The following is a 22,103-nucleotide window of genomic DNA, read 5'->3' as shown; positions in this document are numbered from 1 at the left end:
CCCCCCCCCCTCCCCCCACACACACACTCGCTCTCTCTCTCACACACACACACACTCGCTCTCACTCTCTCTCACACACACACACACTCGCTCTCACTCTCTCTCACACACACACACACACACTCGCTCTCACTCTCTCACACACACACACTCGCTCTCTCACACACACACACACACTCGCTCTCTCTCACACACACACACACTCGCTCTCTCACACACACACACTCGCCCCCTCTCACCCACACACACCGCACCTCTCACACTCGCTCTCTCTCTCACACACACACTCGCTCTCTCTCTCACACACACACACTCGCTCTCTCACACACACACACTCGCTCTCTCTCACACACACACACTCGCTCTCTCACACACACACACACTCGCTCTCTCACACACACACACTCGCTCTCACACACACACACACACGCTCTCACACACACACACTCACGCTCTCACACACACACACGCTCTCACACACACACGCCTCTCACACACACACGCGCACACACACACACACTCTCACACAAACACACACACTCTCACACACACACTCACTCACATACACACACAGTCACTCTCACACACACACACACTCGCACACACACACACACTCTCACACACACACACACTCGCACTCTCACACACACACTCGCACTCTCACACACACACACTCGCACTCTCTCACACACACACTCGCACTCACACACTCGCTCTCTCACACACACACTCGCTCTCTCTCACACACACTCGCTCTCTCTCACACACACTCGCTCTCTCTCACACACACTCGCTCTCTCACACACACTCGCTCTCTCACACACACTCGCTCTCTCACACACACTCGCTCTCTCACACACACTCACACACACTCTCTCACACACACTCGCTCTCTCACACACACTCGCTCTCTCACACACTCTCTCACACACACACTCGCGCGCTCTCTCACACACACACTCACTCTCTCACACACACACACACACTCGCTCTCTCACACACACACTCACTCACACACACACTCACTCTCTCACACACACACTCACTCACACACACACTCACTCACACACACACTCACTCACACACACACTCACTCTCACACACACACTGACTCTCTCACACACACACTCTCTCACACACACACTCACACTCTCACACACTTGCTCTCTCTCACACACACTTGCTCTCTCTCACACACTTGCTCTCTCTCACACACACACTTGCTCTCTCTCACACACACACTTGCTCTCTCTCACACACACACTTGCTCTCTCTCACACACACACTTGCTCTCTCTCACACATGCTCTCACTCTCTCACACAATACAGGAAAGACATAATACAGGAAAGACATGCAAACTCCGCACAGAAGGCACACCAGCTGAAAATCGAATCAAGGAACCTTGTTAGCCATTGTCCTTAAAACATGCACAAGAGAATTCCTTTAACATATCTTGTTTTAATTCAAATTTAAAATAGTTCAAGAGTTTCTTATTGTCTAATATCGTCAGGCAAGTGATTCCAAATGGCTGACCTTATCTTAGAAAAGGCCAGGTGTAATAAGGGTTAGATTTTCTTCTGAGTAATCTCAGAGTAGTTTTGCTGTGGGATGAGAAGTACAGATTTTAAGTGTGTGTGGGGGGGTCAAGGTCCTAGAATGAAAAAGTTATACATTTGCAAACTACAGAAGGTTACCATATTTGTTATTGGCAGCCAATTAAAGGTTTTAAGTAAAGAGATAGGTGCAACTACCTGCTGCTCTAAAAAAACAACAAATTTTGTTAACTGTAATCTGCAACTGTTGTGTCTTTGCACTGGAATGATGAGTTATTAAAGGTCGGCCATATTCCACTTTTAGGCATTAAGATATTTCTAGATAATGCTAGAAAGCCTGAGGATTCCCCTAGGAATACCTAACACCCGTTACTAGGAAGAGGGAAGTCTGGTCTGTCTCTTGCTAAACTTGTTACCCTCACAGGACAAGTGGACTAGAAAATAAACAGATTTTTATAATGCTGAAAAACAAAATTCTAAATCATAACACACTAACATTTCAGCTGTTCTGAAAATGCAATATCTGATTAGCACTCTTCCGTACAGGGAATACATACCCTCACCAGGGCAAGAAATTTAGACAATTTATAGAATTTAGAATGCTGGAAAACCAAAATATAAATTGTACACTGACTAACATTTTAGCTTTGTTGAAAATGTAAACAATATCCGATTAGCACTATGTGTTTTCTCTGGGTTGCAAGGTATAAGGGGGGAGCAGGTCATGTTTATGTTCTGCCTGCTACTTTCTCTTAACCCTAGTGATAGGGACAACATGAGAAATTTAAAGATATGAAAGCACCTATGCATTTATTTACTTATTAAGGATAGTGACTGTAACACTTTGAACACTGCACCAAGTTTTAAAGCCTATTTCAAAAGAAATCCACTTATAACAGCATTTAAAGCAATGTGAGAAAATGGATTTTTAATACTAACTGAACATTAAGACAATAGTTATACTACAGTTGCATGCCATCAGATTCTCCACTTATCATCACAGTATCCCTTCTGTTCCAACTTAAAATTAAGAGAGACTGGACAGAACATCATTGGCTTATACCTTCCCTATGTTTAACACTTCTAAATGGTTCAGCAGTTAGAGTTAATGTACTTAACTTTAATGCCAGATACGTCAGAAAGTTGTGGGTTCTATCCCCATTCAAGACACTGGATTCACATTCAGATGCTGACACTTAATAAGTGGGGTGGTGCATTCATTAAGTGCTGGCCTTGGGGTAACACATTAAACAGTGGTCACATTAGCTATAGTTGGTGGGGTAACACATTAAACAGTAGTCACATTAGCTATAGTTGGTGGCGGAACACATTAAACAGTGGTCACATTAGCTATAGTTAGTGGCGTAACACATTAAACAGTGGTCACATTAGCTATAGTTGGTGGGGTAACACATTAAACAGTGGTCACATTAGCTATAGTTGGTGGGGTAACACATTAAACAGTGGTCACATTAGCTATAGTTGGTGGGGTAACATTAAACAGTGGTCACATTAGCTATAGTTGGTGGGGTAACACATTAAACAGTGGTCACATTAGCTATAGTTGGTGGGGTAACACATTAAACAGTGGTCACATTAGCTATAGTTGGTGGGGTAACACATTAAACAGTGGTCACATTAGCTATAGTTGGTGGGGTAACACATTAAACAGTGGTCACATTAGCTATAGTTGGTGGTAGTGCAGGAACACATTGATCCCACACTGCAAGAGAGGTAGGGAGTTTCCACTTGATGCTGCACAAACTTCCCATAAGCAGAAATACCACTTATGCTTTCTAGTAAGTAACAAGCACAGGTTCAGTTAGTGGTCTCAGCAATCCATTAGATGCATCCTCTCATCCATATGTATTGTTGCTGGGAGATAAAAATGGAGCTGCAAAAAAACGGACTTGAATACAGCAGAGACACCTTCCTTACTGATGACTGCTCAAAACTGCAATTTACTAACATGACAACTAAATGTAATATTGTGTATAATTCTGCAGTTATAAAAACGTTGTTACTACCCTAAACAATCATGCACAAGTGAAAGGCTGATATGTATGTGCCATAAACTCAGTGGATTCTTCGTTGATAAATAAATACATACAGTGATTAACAACTGCTCAATACTCCTCATATTCGCATTCAGATCTGCTGAGAAATTGGACGGGGGGGCACACCTACAAAAATGGAAATACAAATGAACCTAATTGTAGCTGGGCACTTCCTTTGCTAATGACTACTTAGCTTGGTGACAGATATCACACTGCTGGAGCGGAATTTGATACTTTATGCAGTACTATAGCTTTAAAAATGTTTATAATCCCCCACCTTTAATAAAAAGGGGTTCAGACAAATTGTTGCTTGGATCCTTCCTTTGCTGACAACTGACTACATTTGATTACATTGTATCACAGGTTCTGACTAGTAGTTTATGCACAGCTCTAGCTCCAAGATGCTTCACCTTAAAAATGTGTGTATGTGTGTGTTATCAGAGGAATTTTTTTTTCTTATTCTCTTTTTTTCTTTTCTTTTAAATTACTTATTTTTTCTGCTGCTTGCACATTGTATTATATTTTTTTTGGGGGTGCAGTTTTTTTTAATTGAATAAGACACTCTGAGGTGTGGTCAATCATTTCTGCTGTAAAAGGTACTCACTATCTGAACCAAGTCATGGCCTTAATCAGACAACTTTTGCATCATTACCTTATTCCTTACACATAAAAGCAGTCTACTACCGTGAATTTTATTTTGATAATAAAGGGGAAAGCATACCCCATGCAGTGCTCAAATGCATAAACTTACCTTTCACTTCAGTGACATATCTCCCATTTGGGGCATCAGAAAAGGCAATGTCTAACTAAGAATTTCATAGTTAAGAACTTCCTACTTTCATTCCAGAAATGAACTAACAACTAGTAATACACAGCATATGCAGCTACACCCTTTGGAACCTCAACTAGCAAGGCAACACACTACCCAATGTTTTAATCATAGGAGACTCAATTGTGAGACATGTAGAAGTCCCACTCAACAAGAAGAATAAAGAGAAAGTCATGGTCAATTGTCTATCAGGGGCCAGGATCCACCAGCTGTCTCGTGCACTCAAATCATTAGATCACAAATACCAGAATGAACCAGTCATAGTCCACGTGGATGTAAATGACTTGAGACATAATTCATTAGATCACAAATACCAGAATGACCCAGTCATAGTCCAAGTGAATGACTTGAGACATACATCCTTAGATCACAAATACCAGAATGACCCAGTCATAGCCACATGGATGTAAGTGACTTGAGACATACATCCTTGAACTACATGAAGACACACATCATGGAGCTCTCAGACTATGTGTCCCAGGCTGGTATGTGCCAATACCTCTCAAAAGTCCTAATTTTCACCTCATATTTCAAATCTTTTCCTCATAAAATTCGTGTTTTTTTCTGGCAAATCAGTGAAAACTGAATTCACTAAATAATGACAGACATTTGAGTTTCACTCTTCATATCCTTCAGGAAATGCACGGTAATACAAAACCTTTTATAAAAACATTTTTCTAAGTTTATAAGGGCAATATTTAAAATCTGTCCCTATTTTTGGGCCCTTGTCCACATTTATATTTGGCTTTGTCCAAATTTCTTGTGCTATAAGGTTGATAGGTGTGTACATGCCTAGCATTAAGCAGCGTTCTACCTTTACCAAGGATGATGCCACAGTATGAACAAAACATGATGGACTTCAATAAATTGGCTTAGTTTCTGGTGTCATTCCAAGGGGGTACAATATTTGTCAGCATGGAAGGATATGGTCAACAGACCACATTGCTTTTCTAAAGATTGTCTGCACCTGTGCCATCTAGGTTTTCGAATACTGGCTAAAACATTGTCCTACCCTTGGCAAACTGACAAACCTCCCAACATAGCCAAACCAACCCAATGGAATATAAAGGTGGTACTGCTCAATAGCAGGAGACTAAACAAAAAACTCCACTCCCTCCAAGCTCTCCTCATCCTGGAATATGTGGACATCTGTGTAGTTACCGAGACATGGTTTAAATCAATGGAGACCACCCTGGCAGCGCTGGGCTACAATGCCTTCCACATATTCAGGCCAAGTACTGCACAGGCAGGGTGGAGGCATCTCAATTTACATAAACAACACACTTACTTCAACTCATCAAACAGAATGACATACTTGTGTTTCACCATCTCCACATTTCCACAGGCAAAGTTTCATATCACATTCTTGCAAGCTGCAGGTCACCCTCTATGACTCAAAAATCATACTTGGATTGAATGGTAAGGGCCTGCAATCTAATACCATATTCATGGGTGACTTCAACTACCCCACAATAAACTGGGATACTTCCACAAACTAAACTTACAGGACCAGAGATTCCTTAATTTTGTAAACAGAAACACCTTGAACCAGAGAGTCCTTGCCCCCACTAGGGGTGAAAACATGCTCAACATAGCACTCATTCATAGGAGAATGTTTCTCCCCCTAGTGTAGTGTATTACAAAGCTGTCCCATAATAAAAATCAGTTCTGTAATCCTGACTAACCCCATAATGTTTCAAGCCTAACCCAAACTATGAGATTACAGCAGCCTATGCAGGGCTGTTCACAGAAATTCTGTACAATCATGTCAATAAATGTATAGAGACAGATGTACCTACCTGAAATAAGCCCAGAACTAACTCAAAACAAACCACCCTGGTAGAATCCAAACAAACAGGATGCACAGCAGATGGAAAAAAGTCATAGCCAAGACTGGGGAAGTGCTATGCCCAGCATGACAAAAACACTCTCAGTCTAAAACAATGTTGTTGTGTCTTTCGGCTTTTCCCAGTTAGGGGTCGCCACAGCAGAACTCCGGTCTGCTAATGATTGGTAGTTGATTTTTACGTGCCGAGTTACCAGCCCTGATGCACAACCTTCAACGAAGGTATGGCCATTCACGCATGTCTCCACACAGAAGACGCTCTAGCTGAGAATCGAACCGGACAGCGTCTTACTGTGAGGTGACAACGCTACCGCAGCACCACCACCGTGGATCTCTCAATCTAACAATGAAAACAGCAAATTAAGTCTACTAAAGCAAAATTTGAGGTAAAAATACCCTCCCAGGCAAAGGAAAACCACAAGGCTTTCTGTAACTAAGTCTGAAACCTCAGGGGAAGCATGCCGCAGTGTGCAGAATGGATACTGTACATGGAGCTGTCTACAGGGAGCTGGAAGATCTATCTAATCTGCTGGCTGACAAATTCGGCTCCAGTTTTAGCCTCCTCTCCCCACCCCCCCAGTAAATGCCATCAAACAAACCCTAACAGGATCTATCGGGACCACTGGAGTCACTGTTGAACCATAGCCTCCAGGCAGGCTTTGTGTTATGCAATGTCAAACTGACAAACCCTCCAACATAGTAACCTTCCTCTGCACAAGGGTGAGCCATCAGACTCCAGAAATGTCAGACCCATAAATCTGACCAGTATCATATGCAAAGCCATGGAAACAATTATCACCGAAATGATTAATAAGGACATAGAACACCTTCAAGCACTGGATCCAACTCAGTTTGGTTTTGACAAGGGCAGATCATGCCTACTGAACCTGATGGACTTCTTTAAGAAGATCACCAAGAAGATGGATGAGGGCAAAACTGTGATTACTGCCTACCTTGACCTTGATAAGCATTTGATACAACACCCCACTTCAGCATTGTAAACAATCTCATAGATATTCGTATAAACCCCTTTGTTACATTCTGGATAGTCATCTGGCACTCAGATATGAAGCAGGAAATAAGGTTAGGGAAGACCTCCACAAAGAGGATGGTCACTACCAAAGTTCCTCATGGCTCTGTGCTGAGTCCACTCATTTTTTGGTGCCTATTTCATGAAACTGAAGGCCAATATCAAAGGTCTATGGCTGACCAAGTTTGCAGATCATTGCGAACTTGAAGCACTCCTAGAATCCCCAAAGATATTACCATCCTACAGGAAAGACTAACTCGGACAAATGGCTAGTGCCAATGCCATAGCTTATAACTCAATGCATAATATTACCCTTGGGGAAGTCAGACATCCTAGAAAATTACCTTAATCGATAAAACATCCCTAAGACTAGAAGCAGTAGTCAGGGTTTGGGTAGCCTGGCTTTTGACAAACGTGTCTGTGTATATGTCTAAGGTAGTAAGGAAATGATTCTGTGTTGCTCAACCTATAAGCAAGGGCATGGCATCTAGATCCAAGGGAGTCATCGTTCCACTGTATTTGGCCCTCATCAGGCCCATCATACAGTACAACTCCCCCTTGGGTATGTACCTGACCAGACACATGCAACAGAGGCTGCTCACAAAAAGAATACAGGGTGTAAACAACGTCCTATGCAGATTGTCTCAAAACCCTATCTTTATATTCTGTTTCCTACAGACTTTTGAAAGGTGATCTATGCCTGGCATACAAAGCATCTTTGGATCACACTCTGATGGGCTTTTAGCATTTCTACAAAACAAACAGCATCAGAATTACTTGACAAGTTATATAAACATTGCTTGCAACACAATAGAACACATAGGAAGGACAGGTATGCATCTCAGAGAGTTCCAGTTCTCTGAAACAGACTACCTATCATTGTGAGGTAGATCGCTTCCTAACCCCTTTCAAGAAAAACCTGGACCAGTGGTGAGGAAATCAGAAATATACCCTGGGTCAAGCACTTATGTTTCTAATGGACAGAAACAGCCTGTAAATCTTGCTCTAGCTTACATATATATCCCTTAAAATAACCTCTAAGGCACATAAACTGGTGGAATACAATTTAGATGCTTGGCTATGCTTATAAAGGCCCCAGACATCGTTAGCCTAGTATACACCTATGACCTAGTCAGTGATGCCCTTTGCTGCCTTACTCCTGACTCATCCTGACTCATTAACACACCAACAGTACCAAACTTCTCTTCCTCAAATAACACAGTACGAGTATTACTTTATTTGATAACCAAGTAAGCTGGTCTAAAGGCAGATTTCTGCCATGATCTAGGACAAAGGCATTGACATAGATTTCTACTACTTCCATTTATATAAAGAACTAAATGATGCAGTAAACCATAAGCAAGCAATAGTCACCTACATAAACTAAAATATACAGCTATGGTCACAAATTACACACCAGTTTAAACTAGTCATAATTTAAATTATAAAAATCCATTAATCAGACACAACTGATGCAGTTGATTTCCTAAACCACGAGGAGCATCCAAACAACAAATAAAAACAGAAGAGCATCCTGGAAATCAGGAGACTATGTCAGACTGTTCCACAGACAGGACATAATACAAGCAAAAGTGAATTAAAGCAAAACCACTCAGGAGACTACATCAGACTGTTCCACAGATAGGACATAATACAAGCGAAAGTGAGTTAAAGCAAAACCACTGACTGCATGTAACTATGATTGAGGACAGGTAACTCCCAAACACAGGTGAAAAATATTAGAGCTGAAAGCTATATTCTTGTGACTGTGATGAGGTAGAGTGGGACAAAATGTATCTGACTTTAGGTGGGAGAAGGGGACTATAGAGCAGTATATCTTAGAAACCTGAAACAAAGTTACACAAAGTCATTTGTTTAATAATATTAATAGACAGACATTTTGAAAAAATATAATCAGTTCTCATAAACCAATGCTAATGACCGTTTTATACAGATCACTTAAAAGCACTTTTGAGGATGCCTTCATATGCATCACTGCATTTCCAGCATTGCATAAGTGACATCTTAGTACAAAGTTCCCCTCTTGAAATCCAGAGATTTGCAAACTCCAGATAAATGTCCCATTTATTTCTGTAATACAATTTGTGCTGTAACTCTCACTGAAACTGACCTATTAGTTAGGCAGCAAAGATACACTTGAAACCTAGGCTCAAGAATAAACATGATTTCAGTGCAGTGTTAGCTGCCGACAGGTGACACACATCTCCAAAGAGAACTTCTTCAAAGTTAGGAAATGAACACAGCCCAATGCTACTGCACTACAGACTTCTGGGTAGTGATTAAAAAAAATGTCAGGGGGGACAGAGATCCACTAGCAGGTGCATATGTCTGCCTATCGATAGCCGCAGCGGCATCCACAAACAATTTGACTTCTGAAAGGGAAATCTATTCTTGCAACAGAAAGATCTAGCTGTTCCTCATCACACAGACCATGCCAGCTATTAAATTTCCAGCACAGGCAAGAATGACTATCCTAGTTAGTGCAAGAGAAAAAAAATAAAAAGGTGTGCAAGGCAGGTGATATCCTACAAAAGCAGGGTACCTTTCAATAAAGAGGGAAAAATTGTCTGTAATTGCTGCAACAAATACTATCTTGCAGGTAAGGAAAGATAACAGGGACAGGTGCTAAATGGTCTGTGTGTAAGGGGGGGGGGACATCAGAGATGCTGAAGTTATCACTACAGATCATAGATCAATTTCATAGCTCAACTTCGCAGCACCACAATCAAGAGCAAAGCCAAGATTATTCAGGAACACTAAATATTCCCTCCACTGATTTACAAAGTTAAAGTGTGTGTGAGTGACCTGCTTTTCATGAAGTAAAAGGAGTCTATGATAGTAATACATGTCATCACCACCTGATTTGAAGGGGGTTCTGACCAAAATTACGAGTCAAAATCAAGGACACTTCCAGTTCAGCACCTGTTGGTAGCAGAGTTATACTAAACAATAGGAACAATGGCTAAAAGTGCAGGCTTCTCTGAGAAGTCATACCGTATTTCATAACAGGACTACCTGGACACCTCGGGCACCAGTGATGCTTGTGAAAGTGAATAAAACATCACCATAAGAAGCTGAAACACGTATGCTTATCAAAACAAAAGCTGCAGATTAAGAGAACTCTATAAATATACCCTGTGTTGCTTATCAACTTCCACTTAACACAGTATCACATCACTTGGAGGCAGTTTCCACTTCTGTTATCTTTTAATCCTGCATTGCTTTTTAAAGGATGCCAATTATTACAACAACATGTGATGCTAAACACCTGACTATCTAGAACTCCTAACTATCTAGAACTCCAAACACTCACACTGGGTTCACTTAAGCTTTCATTATTTCAATACGTGCATTCAAACCATACAACCTCCATGCTGAGCCCTCCATGTCGTGTCCCAGAAACTCACTTCTCAAATTTCCAGGTCTCCTGTGCTGTAAAGATCCCCCTAAGCAATCTGTTCTGGCTAGCTGGATACAGGTGTAACGGAGAAAGTGTGTTAGTCTTAATGACATCGCTCTTCAAATACAGTCGACTGTCATTCACCTAAAGTTACAAAAGCGTATTACAATCACAGAGTTGGAATCCAACTCTGCTGTGGATAGAACATCAATGCCTAAAGTGTGTGCGCCTGTATTCACTTCGATGGTATGTGACATACAGCCAGGCAGTACAGAGACTAAGCACAAGAAAGAGTATGTTCCAAACAACACATAGTATCTGGATACACAGACTTGATCTAACACCTCTCAGAGCAATAAAAACTCAAGCTAAGAAGTTCTGCAATTAAAGTACACATCATATTTGCAGAATAAGCAATGAATACCATATATCGTTCCCAATTGCCCTCCTTCCCAGCCAAGACAATTAAAATTACTTTATTCAGGGAAACTAGCTCACTCTGCAGAATTCAAACATGATTAAAAGGTAAATGTTGTGTCACTTCCTATCCTTACCTGATTACTACAGAACAATTCCCCTTTATGAAAGGTAAATGATGACATTCAAGTGCAACACAAAACAATGGTTTACCTTTAACACATTCCAGGTTATTTTCCCAAAGGAATTGGGGATGATTAGCAGCACAGGAGAACTGGAGTTGCTGGCAGTCCTCCTCCGCTTGTGGCTGCCAGGTCCTACCACCCAGTCCAAGGCAATTAGACCTTCATCAGCAAGCTGTAGGTGGTCCCTGATGAACCGAACCTTATTTTCCAAAGGGCAGATCATGTTCAGCAGAGTCTGCAAGGAAGGAAAGATTCTCCAAAGCCAAAAGCCGGGTTTGCTGAAGTCAGTGAAAGTAACACAGTGCTCAAGCAAGTAGCTGGCAAGCGCAGACTGCTTGCAAATTAGCCTTGTGTCAGAGTGAGTCAAACTGGGAGCACCTTCTTTCTTTTCCTTGCCTTTTTTCCTCCTAATCCTATTAGCAAGAAAAGAGGATCCAAAGCAAAGCTTAATTGGCCAGAAGAGAACAAGTAAGAGTAACACACAAGCAGTAATGACCCATTCTGGCATTGCAGATGTCCTTAAAGAGAAAAAGAGGAGATAAAATAGTGTTACAGTGCAAGATCTACCGTCTTCTCCTTTGGAAAAGCTAAAACAAACGTGAGGTCAGGGGTGTACTAGACCTGCACGGTGCAAAACACCTGCAGCTAGCTAAACAGAAACACAACTAATACAGAACAATAAAAGCAGTGCTTGTAGTCTGTATTGGACAGAAACTAGCCAGATTGCTCTTTATTCTTAACCTTGCCGGTTTAATAGTCAAGTATTCTGAATAAAAACAAGGTTAGGTGAGGGACAGGGGGAGGGGTTAAAACGTACCGAGTTCCCCCTCCACATCTGCAGGAAAAGGTAGTTCGCTGTCATGCTAGTTAATGTTTGGGCAGGGTATAGAAAATCGCTGTATTTAAAGAGTTTCAGCTACTTGGGAAAGCTAGCAGCATTTAGAAAAGAAACTTGGTTTGCAGGAGTCAGAAGTCCTCTATACACCAAATGTGCCTCTTTGAACCAAGTTATAAAACAACCACACTAAATGCACCAGACAGAAAGACGTTCAGCCGGAACCAGGACCTACGCTTAATACGGATCCAAAATTCCATGCATTCTAAAGGTCTACCTCAGAAAGTAGCTCCGGAGATGCACACAAATGTAAATACTCCTTGGAAAAGAAAAGGTTATACAGCAGCAGGAACCCAGGAAACATGCGAAGTGACAGACCACAGTCCTTCTAGATAAAGCATTCGTACAGTGTAAGAAATGCTTACAAAATGTCTTTATCCCCTAGTCTAGAAGTCCACTCGTCCGTGAGCGGTTTGACCCTTGAGAACAAATAGCAATTAATTCAACAGGAGACCCAAGTTCAGCAGTGCCTGGTGTGCGCTCCTGGATTCTGCAAACAGGACCGTAGAAGCAATAAACCCTTTAATAATCTCCCGAAACGTGGTTATCCACAAACCGGAGCTTCTGATTCAGTTACTCTTCCGTAAGAAGATTTTCAATAACAGCCAAACAGCGCCTCTAAAACAGTAACAGCTCAAAGCGCATCCCTGGATAATCGCAATCTTGGTGATAGTGCCACAACAGGAAAATCAGCCCTTTTCATAAAACCAAACCTAAACGAAGGTAGGTATTTATCTAGTGGACAAAATTGTTTATTACCCCAGAAATATACTGCAGGGGTGATGAATATGATGACGATATTAAGTCAACCACTGTAACTGCAAGAAGCAGTTAACCATTTCAAAATTTAGTTTTGTGGATCGCATACAAGAGCTATGTTTATCTCCCTGAATCTTCTAATCTTAGGCTACGCTTTTAACAAAGTACAGTACGCTTGCCGCATGTTGTACATCAGGCAGTCTGGTGCAGACTAGTGTTCCACGAATGTACCCACCACGGTCATACCCCCAGGCGTGGAATAGAACACCGTGCGCCTGTAATAAGGACTCTACAGCGAAGATACAAATTACATCCTCCAGAGAGACGTCCTGCAAGTATCATTTGCTTCATACTCCACTAAAATCTCATTCACTTGAGGCTCTGTTAAATTTTTATTCTGTTTTGTTTCACTCTCCCCAGAACCGAGTTCAATTCCCACACTAGAAGCCTCTGTGATTCCTCCACTCTTCGCAAAATGTTATCTACACTCCCCAATCGCGCTCTGGAGAGGCAATTTTTACATAAAGAGGTGGGAGTCGAATAGTGACAGCAAAAGGGAACCAATCATTGGACTACCTAAACTTCAGTATTAGCGTCTTGGGTTAAGGGAGGTGGAATGAAACGTCAGAAAAGTTTACCTTTTTAATTTTAGAGGCTAACACGTCTTTGCTCATTCTTGCCGCAGAGTTAATCAGGACGTGGCAACGTGGGAGTATTTTTATTTAAGGATGAGTACTATATCAATGATTAATTGACGTGACTGCTTAAATGTTAAGGGTGCGGCACAAATGTACGCTTTAAAATGTTTCAAATGGTTTTCATATTCATTTGGAGGTACGCTATGAAAATCATTTTAACTCTAGCCTTCTGTTTTCCGGCACTGAATTTTATTGGTCCTTTGTGGACAGAATGCGGTATGAATCAATTTAAAGGAGCGGTGACACGCAGTTTACGTTTCCCACCTATTGCAAAAATTCTGTTTTGCCCTTACAACACTGCTGTGTCTCAAGACCCCCATTGCGCTGGACTGGCCCTTAAGGTCCATTACCTTCAATGCAAGTCAGTACTCGCATTCTCTGTAAGTAAATTGTGCAAATACTACTTCCACAAGTTTCACTGTGTGGTTTGTCATATTAATGATTTAATGGTTTAGGAATATAGATACAAGGGTAGGGTTAGGATTTTAGGTTTAGAGTTGCAGTGTTTTTTTTTTTTTTTTTTTTTTTTTAGTGCTAAGGTTACCGTTTTTAGGATTATGTTTAAGTTTGGTGTTCTGGGATTAAAGTTAAAGTGTTAGGGTTAGGTTTAGGTTTAAGGTCAGTGCTAGTGTTTTAGGGTCAGGTTACAGGTAAAGGGTTTTACAGTTTGGAGAACTTAAGTTACTTAGACTATGCCTTCCTGAAGGAGCATACTCCTTACTTATAATAGACGGAGGTGACTGCATCCACCAAATTCTTTCCAGCTAATTATGTTTGTCCACTGTTGTAAGCCAGAATTGCTGTGCAGATCTGCTCTATGCACTCGTATTTCTCGGTCATGTCATTGTCTCTTCCAGCTCTGTTCTACACCCATGGGTTCATTTATATCAAGAAAAATACTATATTTTTTTTACATAGAAGCATACCACTTTTTCAGCAGGAGACCCTTACTTTCCCTCCTCTCCTTCATCTGTGCCAAACACTGTTGATGAGACAGTTCGGTCACAATCCACCATTCACTCTGATAACTCACACGCTCTCATTTCCATTGCCACATTCATTCCATTCGTAACCTGTCTCTTAGCTCACCTGCTGTTCCCTTCCTATCTCCCAGCTCTATCTATACTATCTTCCTACTTCTTGCAATGCACTTCCTACAGTCTCCTACATACAGCTTAGTGCATGGGATCCCTTCTGCAGCATATGGTGTACTTCACTGGTGCATCGCCACTGCTTGCTGATGCTCCTTTTACATTTCTTTCCCTTATTCCTGCTCCTCTGATGACTGTTCAGGGCAGTGGTAGTGAGGAATGAAGATGTAAAAGGAGCCATTTAGCAAGCAGTGATCATGTCTGAGTATTTTGTGTACAGTTCTGCTGCTCCTCATGTAGTCCTCGACAAACTGGATGAATCCTTCCTCATCCAGAACTTCTACCAGATCATGTCCTTTTTAAACTCTGGATGCAGGAATATCCCAGTCTGCTTGTGGGGTTATGACTCGCAGTTTTGCATAATTATTCATTGTATGATCTGTTTTGGTAACAGTTTGAAATATAGTTACCCACAAGAGCTTGCCCTGTAATGTAGAGACCAAATTGCTGTAAATTTGGACTTATAGATACAATAAGTCTGAGACTGCCATTTCTCAGGATATTCCCTTTTCTCTGAGATATGGTGATCTCAGAATTAGTTTATATAAGGTCAGGTGGTGGGGGTGGGGATTACCTTTCACATGAGGGGGGAATGCAGGAGAGCTTACCCCCTGCAAAAAAAAGTTTAAAGGAGAAGAGCGAGGTTCAACATTCATTTTTATCCTATATTTTCACTCTTTTGTTTTCTGTATGTGAGGACTTGGCATTATGAGTCCCAACATTTCTATAGGGAGCTGCTGTATTGCTTGTTCTGTATCAGGATACTGATATATTTGTTCACCAGTTCTGCCATTTTTCTCTTTCCCTGTGGTTGCTATAATGCCTACCTTAGCCAATTCTGCACCATCTGCCCATGTCCGTACCTCAGTCTCCTCCCTAACCTCACTAGTGCTCTTCCTGTATATAGGGTGTCCCTCACTAAGAGTCCATCTCTATGCCGCACCTTTTCCCATAATTGTCATCTCTGTGGCGGGGGAAGGAGCTTTGACTGTAACCCATGTGATGTGGGTTTGATTAGTAGGTCCTTTTGCCAGAAAAGCCAACAAGGAGGATGGGAGTGAGCAAGGGCCAAGGTTGGCTCACCCTTACCCGAGACGGGTGGAGAGATTGAGCCTCCTGTATGACTACCAACATTTCTTAACCCCCTATGGATGATGGACATGATCCACAGCTCTTGCCTCCCTCTCATGATGTTGTACGACATCATGGGAAAGGATAATCAATGGGCTAACAGAAGTGGAGGCTTGAAGGTCATGTCTGAATGGGGTTGAAAAAAAAATATAAAAATCCTCCTAATCTTTTATCAATATATACACATCTTACCCATTCTCTTAGGTAGAAGCTATACTCCTTTATTTTGTTTCCTAACTGTGGTGGCTGATTCTGAGATAACATGTCTGAGAATACAACTGTGCATTCCAGCTTTGTATATTTGTCAGTTAATTGTCTGACCCTCCTTTCCACCTCCATAACTTTCCTGAATAAGTCATTTAGTTCTACATGTACCATGACATGTGGAAATGCCTTTTGCATTTCAATATGCTTTTTGAAATTTCCTGAAAGCCCTTCTGAGTGTCATCCTTGGTATCACCTGCATTGCCTTTAGGCCTCTCCTCTCTGTCCTGCCTCCCTATTTAAAGACTTTACTGATTGGCTATTAGTCATCATTACCTGCTGTCCTGATACCATGCTACTGCTTTTTGTCTGTGCTTTCCTTAAAATGCATTTGCTGGACTTTCTTCCTATTTTTCTTCTTAGGCAGCCCTTCTCATTTACTTCACTTTTTAGGTTCTTCCTACTTCCTGTTCTACCTTGTATGCCTTCCACTCCCATTTTGCACATCTTGTCCCAATCCCCTAAGCTATCTCTGCCCACCCTCCATGCTGTCACCCACACATTCTGTTCTACCAGCCCCACTCACTGTCTACCAACTTCTGTTGTCCTTTATACTCATTCCTTCAGCTTAGCCAGCATGTTTTGCCTTCCTCCATTTCCCACTCTCCCCTAATCTGCTGCTATCTGCCCTTTCCCTTTGTGCTTCAGCTACTTCTCTGTACTTCCTGTCTTATATTCTGTCGTATTCTTCTGTGTCTACTTTTGCCTTTGCAGTGCTCTATGCTTCCTTCCTGTTTAACTCTCCTTTCTTCCATGGCAGCTTCTTTCAAGTACCTTTCCTGTATCAGTCTTTTTTCATTTATCCTTGGCCTACTATGACCTTAATTTCTCTGCCCCTACCTACATGCTGCCTCCCCATCTACTGAACTTTACTGGGCATCACTATGACCCTTTGTTCCCCCTTCCTATGTGCAGCTCTCCCTTCCCCCTTACTATATCCGGCTAAGCTGTTACCTCAGCTGTCCTATCATCTTACATAGCTCAAACATATACCAAATATACGCTAAAAATGACCATAGCTCACTGCAAATGCTTACTTTAAAAAAATAACTTTTAATAAAAAACAAAAACTTATTCAACAGTTGCACAACTCCAGAACTCAGGTACTGTGAATTACTCAACTTTTAAGATTAATGGTAAACACCAGGCAACTGCTAGTAAAAGAAATATTACTGTATTATGTGGTGCAGGGTTGGAATCCTATTTAGGGCAACAGTTTACTTTTAACAAAGAAAAACTGAGCCCTATGGACAATTGTGTTGACAGACATCAAGAAAGTGATGAAAAGACTTTGAAAGACTTGATACATGACTTTGGGAAACAGCTGGGGGTTATTCAAGGGTTACAAATGTATAATGCATACTTGAGTAGATGCCTTGAGTTAAAAATTGTGCCTATGGGGCTTCAATTTTTCAAAATACCAATGGGAATGGAATTAAATGCAGAAAATAAAAAAAATGTTTGTTGTTTGACAGTTTTGGTTTTAAATTTATGGAGTTTTTAATTAAATGTAATGTCAACAAGCTATGTCATTTGTTAAAGGATGTTGAACAACTGAATGAAAAAATACAGAAAGATATGTTATTTAGCCAGTGGGAAAAATTATATGTGAAGCAATATGACTTTGTAGATGACAAGAGTAAGAAAATATTTAACAAGAAGTGTTGCAAATTACAAAGAGTTATTGAACAGTATGATAAACAAATGGCTTATACATGGAAGAAGGAAGACAGAGCACAGAACAGTACTTATGGGAGAGGTATGAAATATTACCCATACAAGAATAGAAATGAAAATAGAACATATTATAACAGTGAAAATTTTTTTTAGGCAAGAATCAACAATGGGCAGGGGAGCACAGGGAAGTGGAGGGGATCAGAAGAGGGGGTGCACCATTGGCAGGGGAAGGAAGGATGGAGAAACAAGGCAATGAAGTGGAGATAAAGCAGCACAATGCAGTACAATTCAGTATGGGGCAATTTAATATATACAATTTTACACAATTAAAGCTTGAGAAAACACACTTCATGTTGTTTACAAAAGGGATGAAATATGTCCCTTATGAAAAATTCAATGTAGTAGATACCTTATTGGAGTTTAAATTGTACTTGAGGAAATTTAAATTATTTGGCCATACACTTTTAGGACAACCAAAGAAGTGTACAAGAGAATGTATTTAAGAAACAAAGTAAATATAAGTCCCCTTTACATCCTACAGTGGTTACATATGAGAGGTTGGTCACAAAGGAAATCTATAAGCTACAAGAGAAGTGCATGAAAGGAAAGAGAAGATATAATTTAAGTAGGGAGGAAAACAAATTATTAAATGAAATATGTTGTGAGGCTGATATTTGAGTTATGAAACCGGATTGGGGGGGGCGTAGTATTAGTAGAAACACGGGATTACAACAAAATATTTGAAATATTACATAATGATAGTAAGTATATGGTATCTTCTATCAATGAAGATAACATCGGACATAGAAGGATCGATTTATATCTAGAGGAGCTCCTTTTGGACAACAGGATAGATATGAAGTTGTACAATTTTTTGAGATTGGAATATCCAGTACTTGCCACCATAGTAGAGATCCCAAAGATCCATAAAAGTATAGAAGATCCCCCTTATAGGCCCATTATTTCCGGTAGTAGGTCTAAGACATTCCCATATGGGAAAGTAATAGATGGATGGTTAAAACCAATATATGACAGAGTGCATCATATAGTGAAAGACTCATGGGTCTTCTTGGGAAGGTTAAAACTGGAAATGTGGAAGGAAGGGTGAGTGTTTGTAACCACTGATGTGGTGGATTTGTTCTCCTGCATCACAAAGGAAGAAGGATTAGAAAGGTTTAGTAACAGTATTCAGAAGTACATGAACTTTGAGTGGGAAAAGACTAGTTTAATTTGGGAGTTTATGTCTATTGTATTAGATTTTAATTACATCTGGTTCGAGGGTGAATACTATAGACAAAAAAGCAGGGTAGCTATGGGGGTGGCCTGTGCCCCCCATATATGCAAATATGGTGTTACTGGACTGAGAAAGTGAACATATTTTGGATAGTCAATATGATAGTAAGTGTATATGCTACACTAGGGTTTTGGATGATATTTTTATTTTATGGGATGGTACAACAAGTGAAGTAGATGCATTTGTGAAGTGTTTGAATGACATCAGTAGTTATTTAAAATTCACCCATAGTAGTAGCATGACAGGGATAGCATATTTAGACACTTTTGTTTCGAATGGGACAGCAGGATTTAAATCCAGAATATATAGAAAAGAAACCTTTAGCAACTCATATTTAGAATATACTAGTTGTCACCCAGTAAGTCAAAAAAAGAGCATCATTAAGGGTCAGTGCACAAGAGCTGCGAGAATGACGTCTGGTTTCAATGAAATACAGAGAGAGTTAGAATATATAGGAACATTATTTGGAGGAAAGGGTTACCCCAGACATTCAATTGATGATGTCACTCAATATGTACTGAGAGAATGGGGGAAAAATGCAAACCACTTCTGGGTATTGGGTTGGAGAAAAACAGGGGAGAACATGAGAATGAAAATTGCTACCATAGGGCTTGTGTAGTGGGGTGCAGTCCATATGTGAGGAGATAAAGAAAATAATGAGACAAAACTGGAACATTCTAAGAAGTGACAACTTGGGTTACAGTAAAGTGGCTACAGGGCCTATGTATGTTTACAAGCCTGGGTCTAACCTAAAGAATAGGTTTGAGAGAGTGAAAGGTAGAATAAAGGGTGACACTGGAGACAGGTACACCAAAAAATATGGGCAGTGTAAGGAGATTATAGAAGATAAATTAATTACATTAGGGGATGTCAATCACACTAGAGTAAGGTTTAAGAAAGGGAGTTGTGTATCCCAACGTGTCATATACTTGGCCAAGTGTATGGCATGTCCAAGTCATTATGTGGGCAAGACGGACAGACAATTGAGGAACAGATTATATGATCATACCTACTGTATAAGGAAAAAAGATAAAAACAACACTTTGTGTAGAGACACACTTAGATATGATGCAAGCCATGTGTTCAAATTTGGGATTTTAGAACAGGTAAAGATGGATTTAAGGAGAGGAAATGTTAAGGTCAAATTAGCAGAAAAGAGGCCAAATGACAACTCAGGTTAAATGCAACTAAGGAACCTGGGTTGAATGACTATATTCCCACTAAACCAGTCTTGGATGCAAGGTTATGAATGACATGTTGTAGTAGGGTATATGTACGCATAGAATAAAGTTAGAAACAAGTGAATAGAAAAATAAAAAAAGAAAGCTGGTACAATAAGAAAGGAGGCAACATGTCAGGATAAAATGTTTAAATAACAAAGTGCAATGTTGAGTGTTGAAGATGTGCATATTTTTAACCCAGCACAAATGAGCATTTTTATATGTCATTTTTTTTTTTTTACAATTGTGTTCTTATACTATATAATAAAAGTGCAATATTGTGTTCTAAAGAAGTACATTTTTTATTACAGAACAAATTAACATTTTTATATGTTATATAATGTGTTTTTATACCTAAATGTGATATACATAAGCACATGTGATTGTCTTATAGGCATACTTAGAAACTGTATGGTTACAGGGTGTAATGCAAAACTGTGCAGGTTGAATGCGCATAATTAATGAATATTCATAAGGTTATGTTTTATTCATGAGAAGGTTAATTGATTGAACATTCCCATGTTACACACATTTCACTGTTCTGATGAAGTCTGCAGTTAGCAGATGAAAGCACTTAACCTGTGTGTAAAAATAGTTTTAACCCTCAGGGGTTCGTTTTTATTTGTTTTTTATTACAAGTGATTTTTTGAAAGTAAGGATTTGCAGTGAGCTATGGTCCTTTTTAGTGTATATTTGGTATATTTTTGGTTATTTGTTTGCATATATGCTTACAACTTGGTATTTAATCTTACATAGCTCCCTACCATGCCTCTACAAGGCACACAAGCTGCAAGCCCCAACAGCCTAGAAGTCCCTCAGTCACACTGCCAGCTCCTGTCTAACAGCAACATACCAGCTCCCTCCCTTCCCTTTCATATTCTTCAACCTCTGCTTTCAGCTCTGTTTCTCCTCTAAATCCTTTGATTTATCTGCTATATACTAGCCACTCTCATCTATGCTGTGTCTCTCTGCACGGACTGTGAGCTGCCTGCTGGTGATGATTTATACTGTATATTAATCTATGTTTATATTCTCTAAAGGGAATTGTATCAAAGGGTAACAGTCATTTTTAGTCTGTATGCAAATGGCCACCACTAATCACTGCTCCAATCTGCCCACTCCCGCTCTACTGCAGCCTCCCGCAAAGTAATTCTGGCATTCTGCCATCATATAATTTGATTGTTTCTGCACGCATTATAGAAGGTTGATATTATGAACTTCCAATTATACAGAGCATTCCCATATATGTATATATCTCTCGGTATCTATAGCTATACATATATATATATATATAGAGAGAGAGAGAGAGAGAGATGTAAGGGACAAAGTCTCCTAAAAAAGAATGCTAGCAGTGATTTCACCCAGAGGTTTTGGTGGGTGCATCGTTTGACGAATTTGACTCCTCCAGTATTTTTGTGGGTATTTTAAATTCATCTTATACTGAATCTAAAATGCATAGTTTGCTAATGGAAGTTCTGCTTGGCTGACATAGCTGCCTTGTTATCTATCCCCTTCCTATTTGATAAGCAGCAGAGCTCAATTAATGAACAGTCTAATTCTTTTAACATTTCACAAGAACTGACTTGAAGAAAAATAAGGATGTCTCTGTCTTCTGTCAACCTCTATGAGCATGGGGCTTCCATCCAATTTAAAATAAGCAATATGTACTACAATT

At 40.3% G+C, this 22,103-nt stretch overlaps 1 protein-coding gene and 1 long non-coding RNA gene across 2 annotated transcripts in view; one reads left to right on the top strand and one right to left on the bottom strand.

Annotated features, from left to right (window-relative positions):
- The window catches only part of LOC122787577 (protein ABHD15-like), a 197,594-nt gene extending 184,122 nt beyond the window's left edge, over positions 1 to 13,472 (bottom strand). The window contains exon 1 of the mRNA XM_044054362.1: positions 11,368 to 13,472. Coding sequence (XP_043910297.1) covers positions 11,368 to 11,847 — 480 coding nt within the window. The 5' untranslated portion in view covers positions 11,848 to 13,472. The remainder of the gene's footprint in view (positions 1 to 11,367) is intronic.
- Positions 13,473 to 13,552: 80 nt separating this feature from the next.
- Positions 13,553 to 22,103, top strand: part of LOC122787578 — a 48,909-nt gene continuing 40,358 nt past the window's right edge. Inside the window, exon 1 of the long non-coding RNA XR_006362580.1 lies at positions 13,553 to 14,071. This is a non-coding gene — a long non-coding RNA (uncharacterized LOC122787578). The remainder of the gene's footprint in view (positions 14,072 to 22,103) is intronic.

This window comes from Protopterus annectens, chromosome 13.part0 (assembly GCF_019279795.1).
Source record: "Protopterus annectens isolate FY-2018-M chromosome 13.part0, PAN1.0, whole genome shotgun sequence".
In the NCBI taxonomy this organism is placed as follows: Eukaryota; Metazoa; Chordata; order Ceratodontiformes; family Protopteridae; genus Protopterus; species Protopterus annectens.
This window is presented reverse-complemented; position numbering and strand designations above follow the sequence as displayed.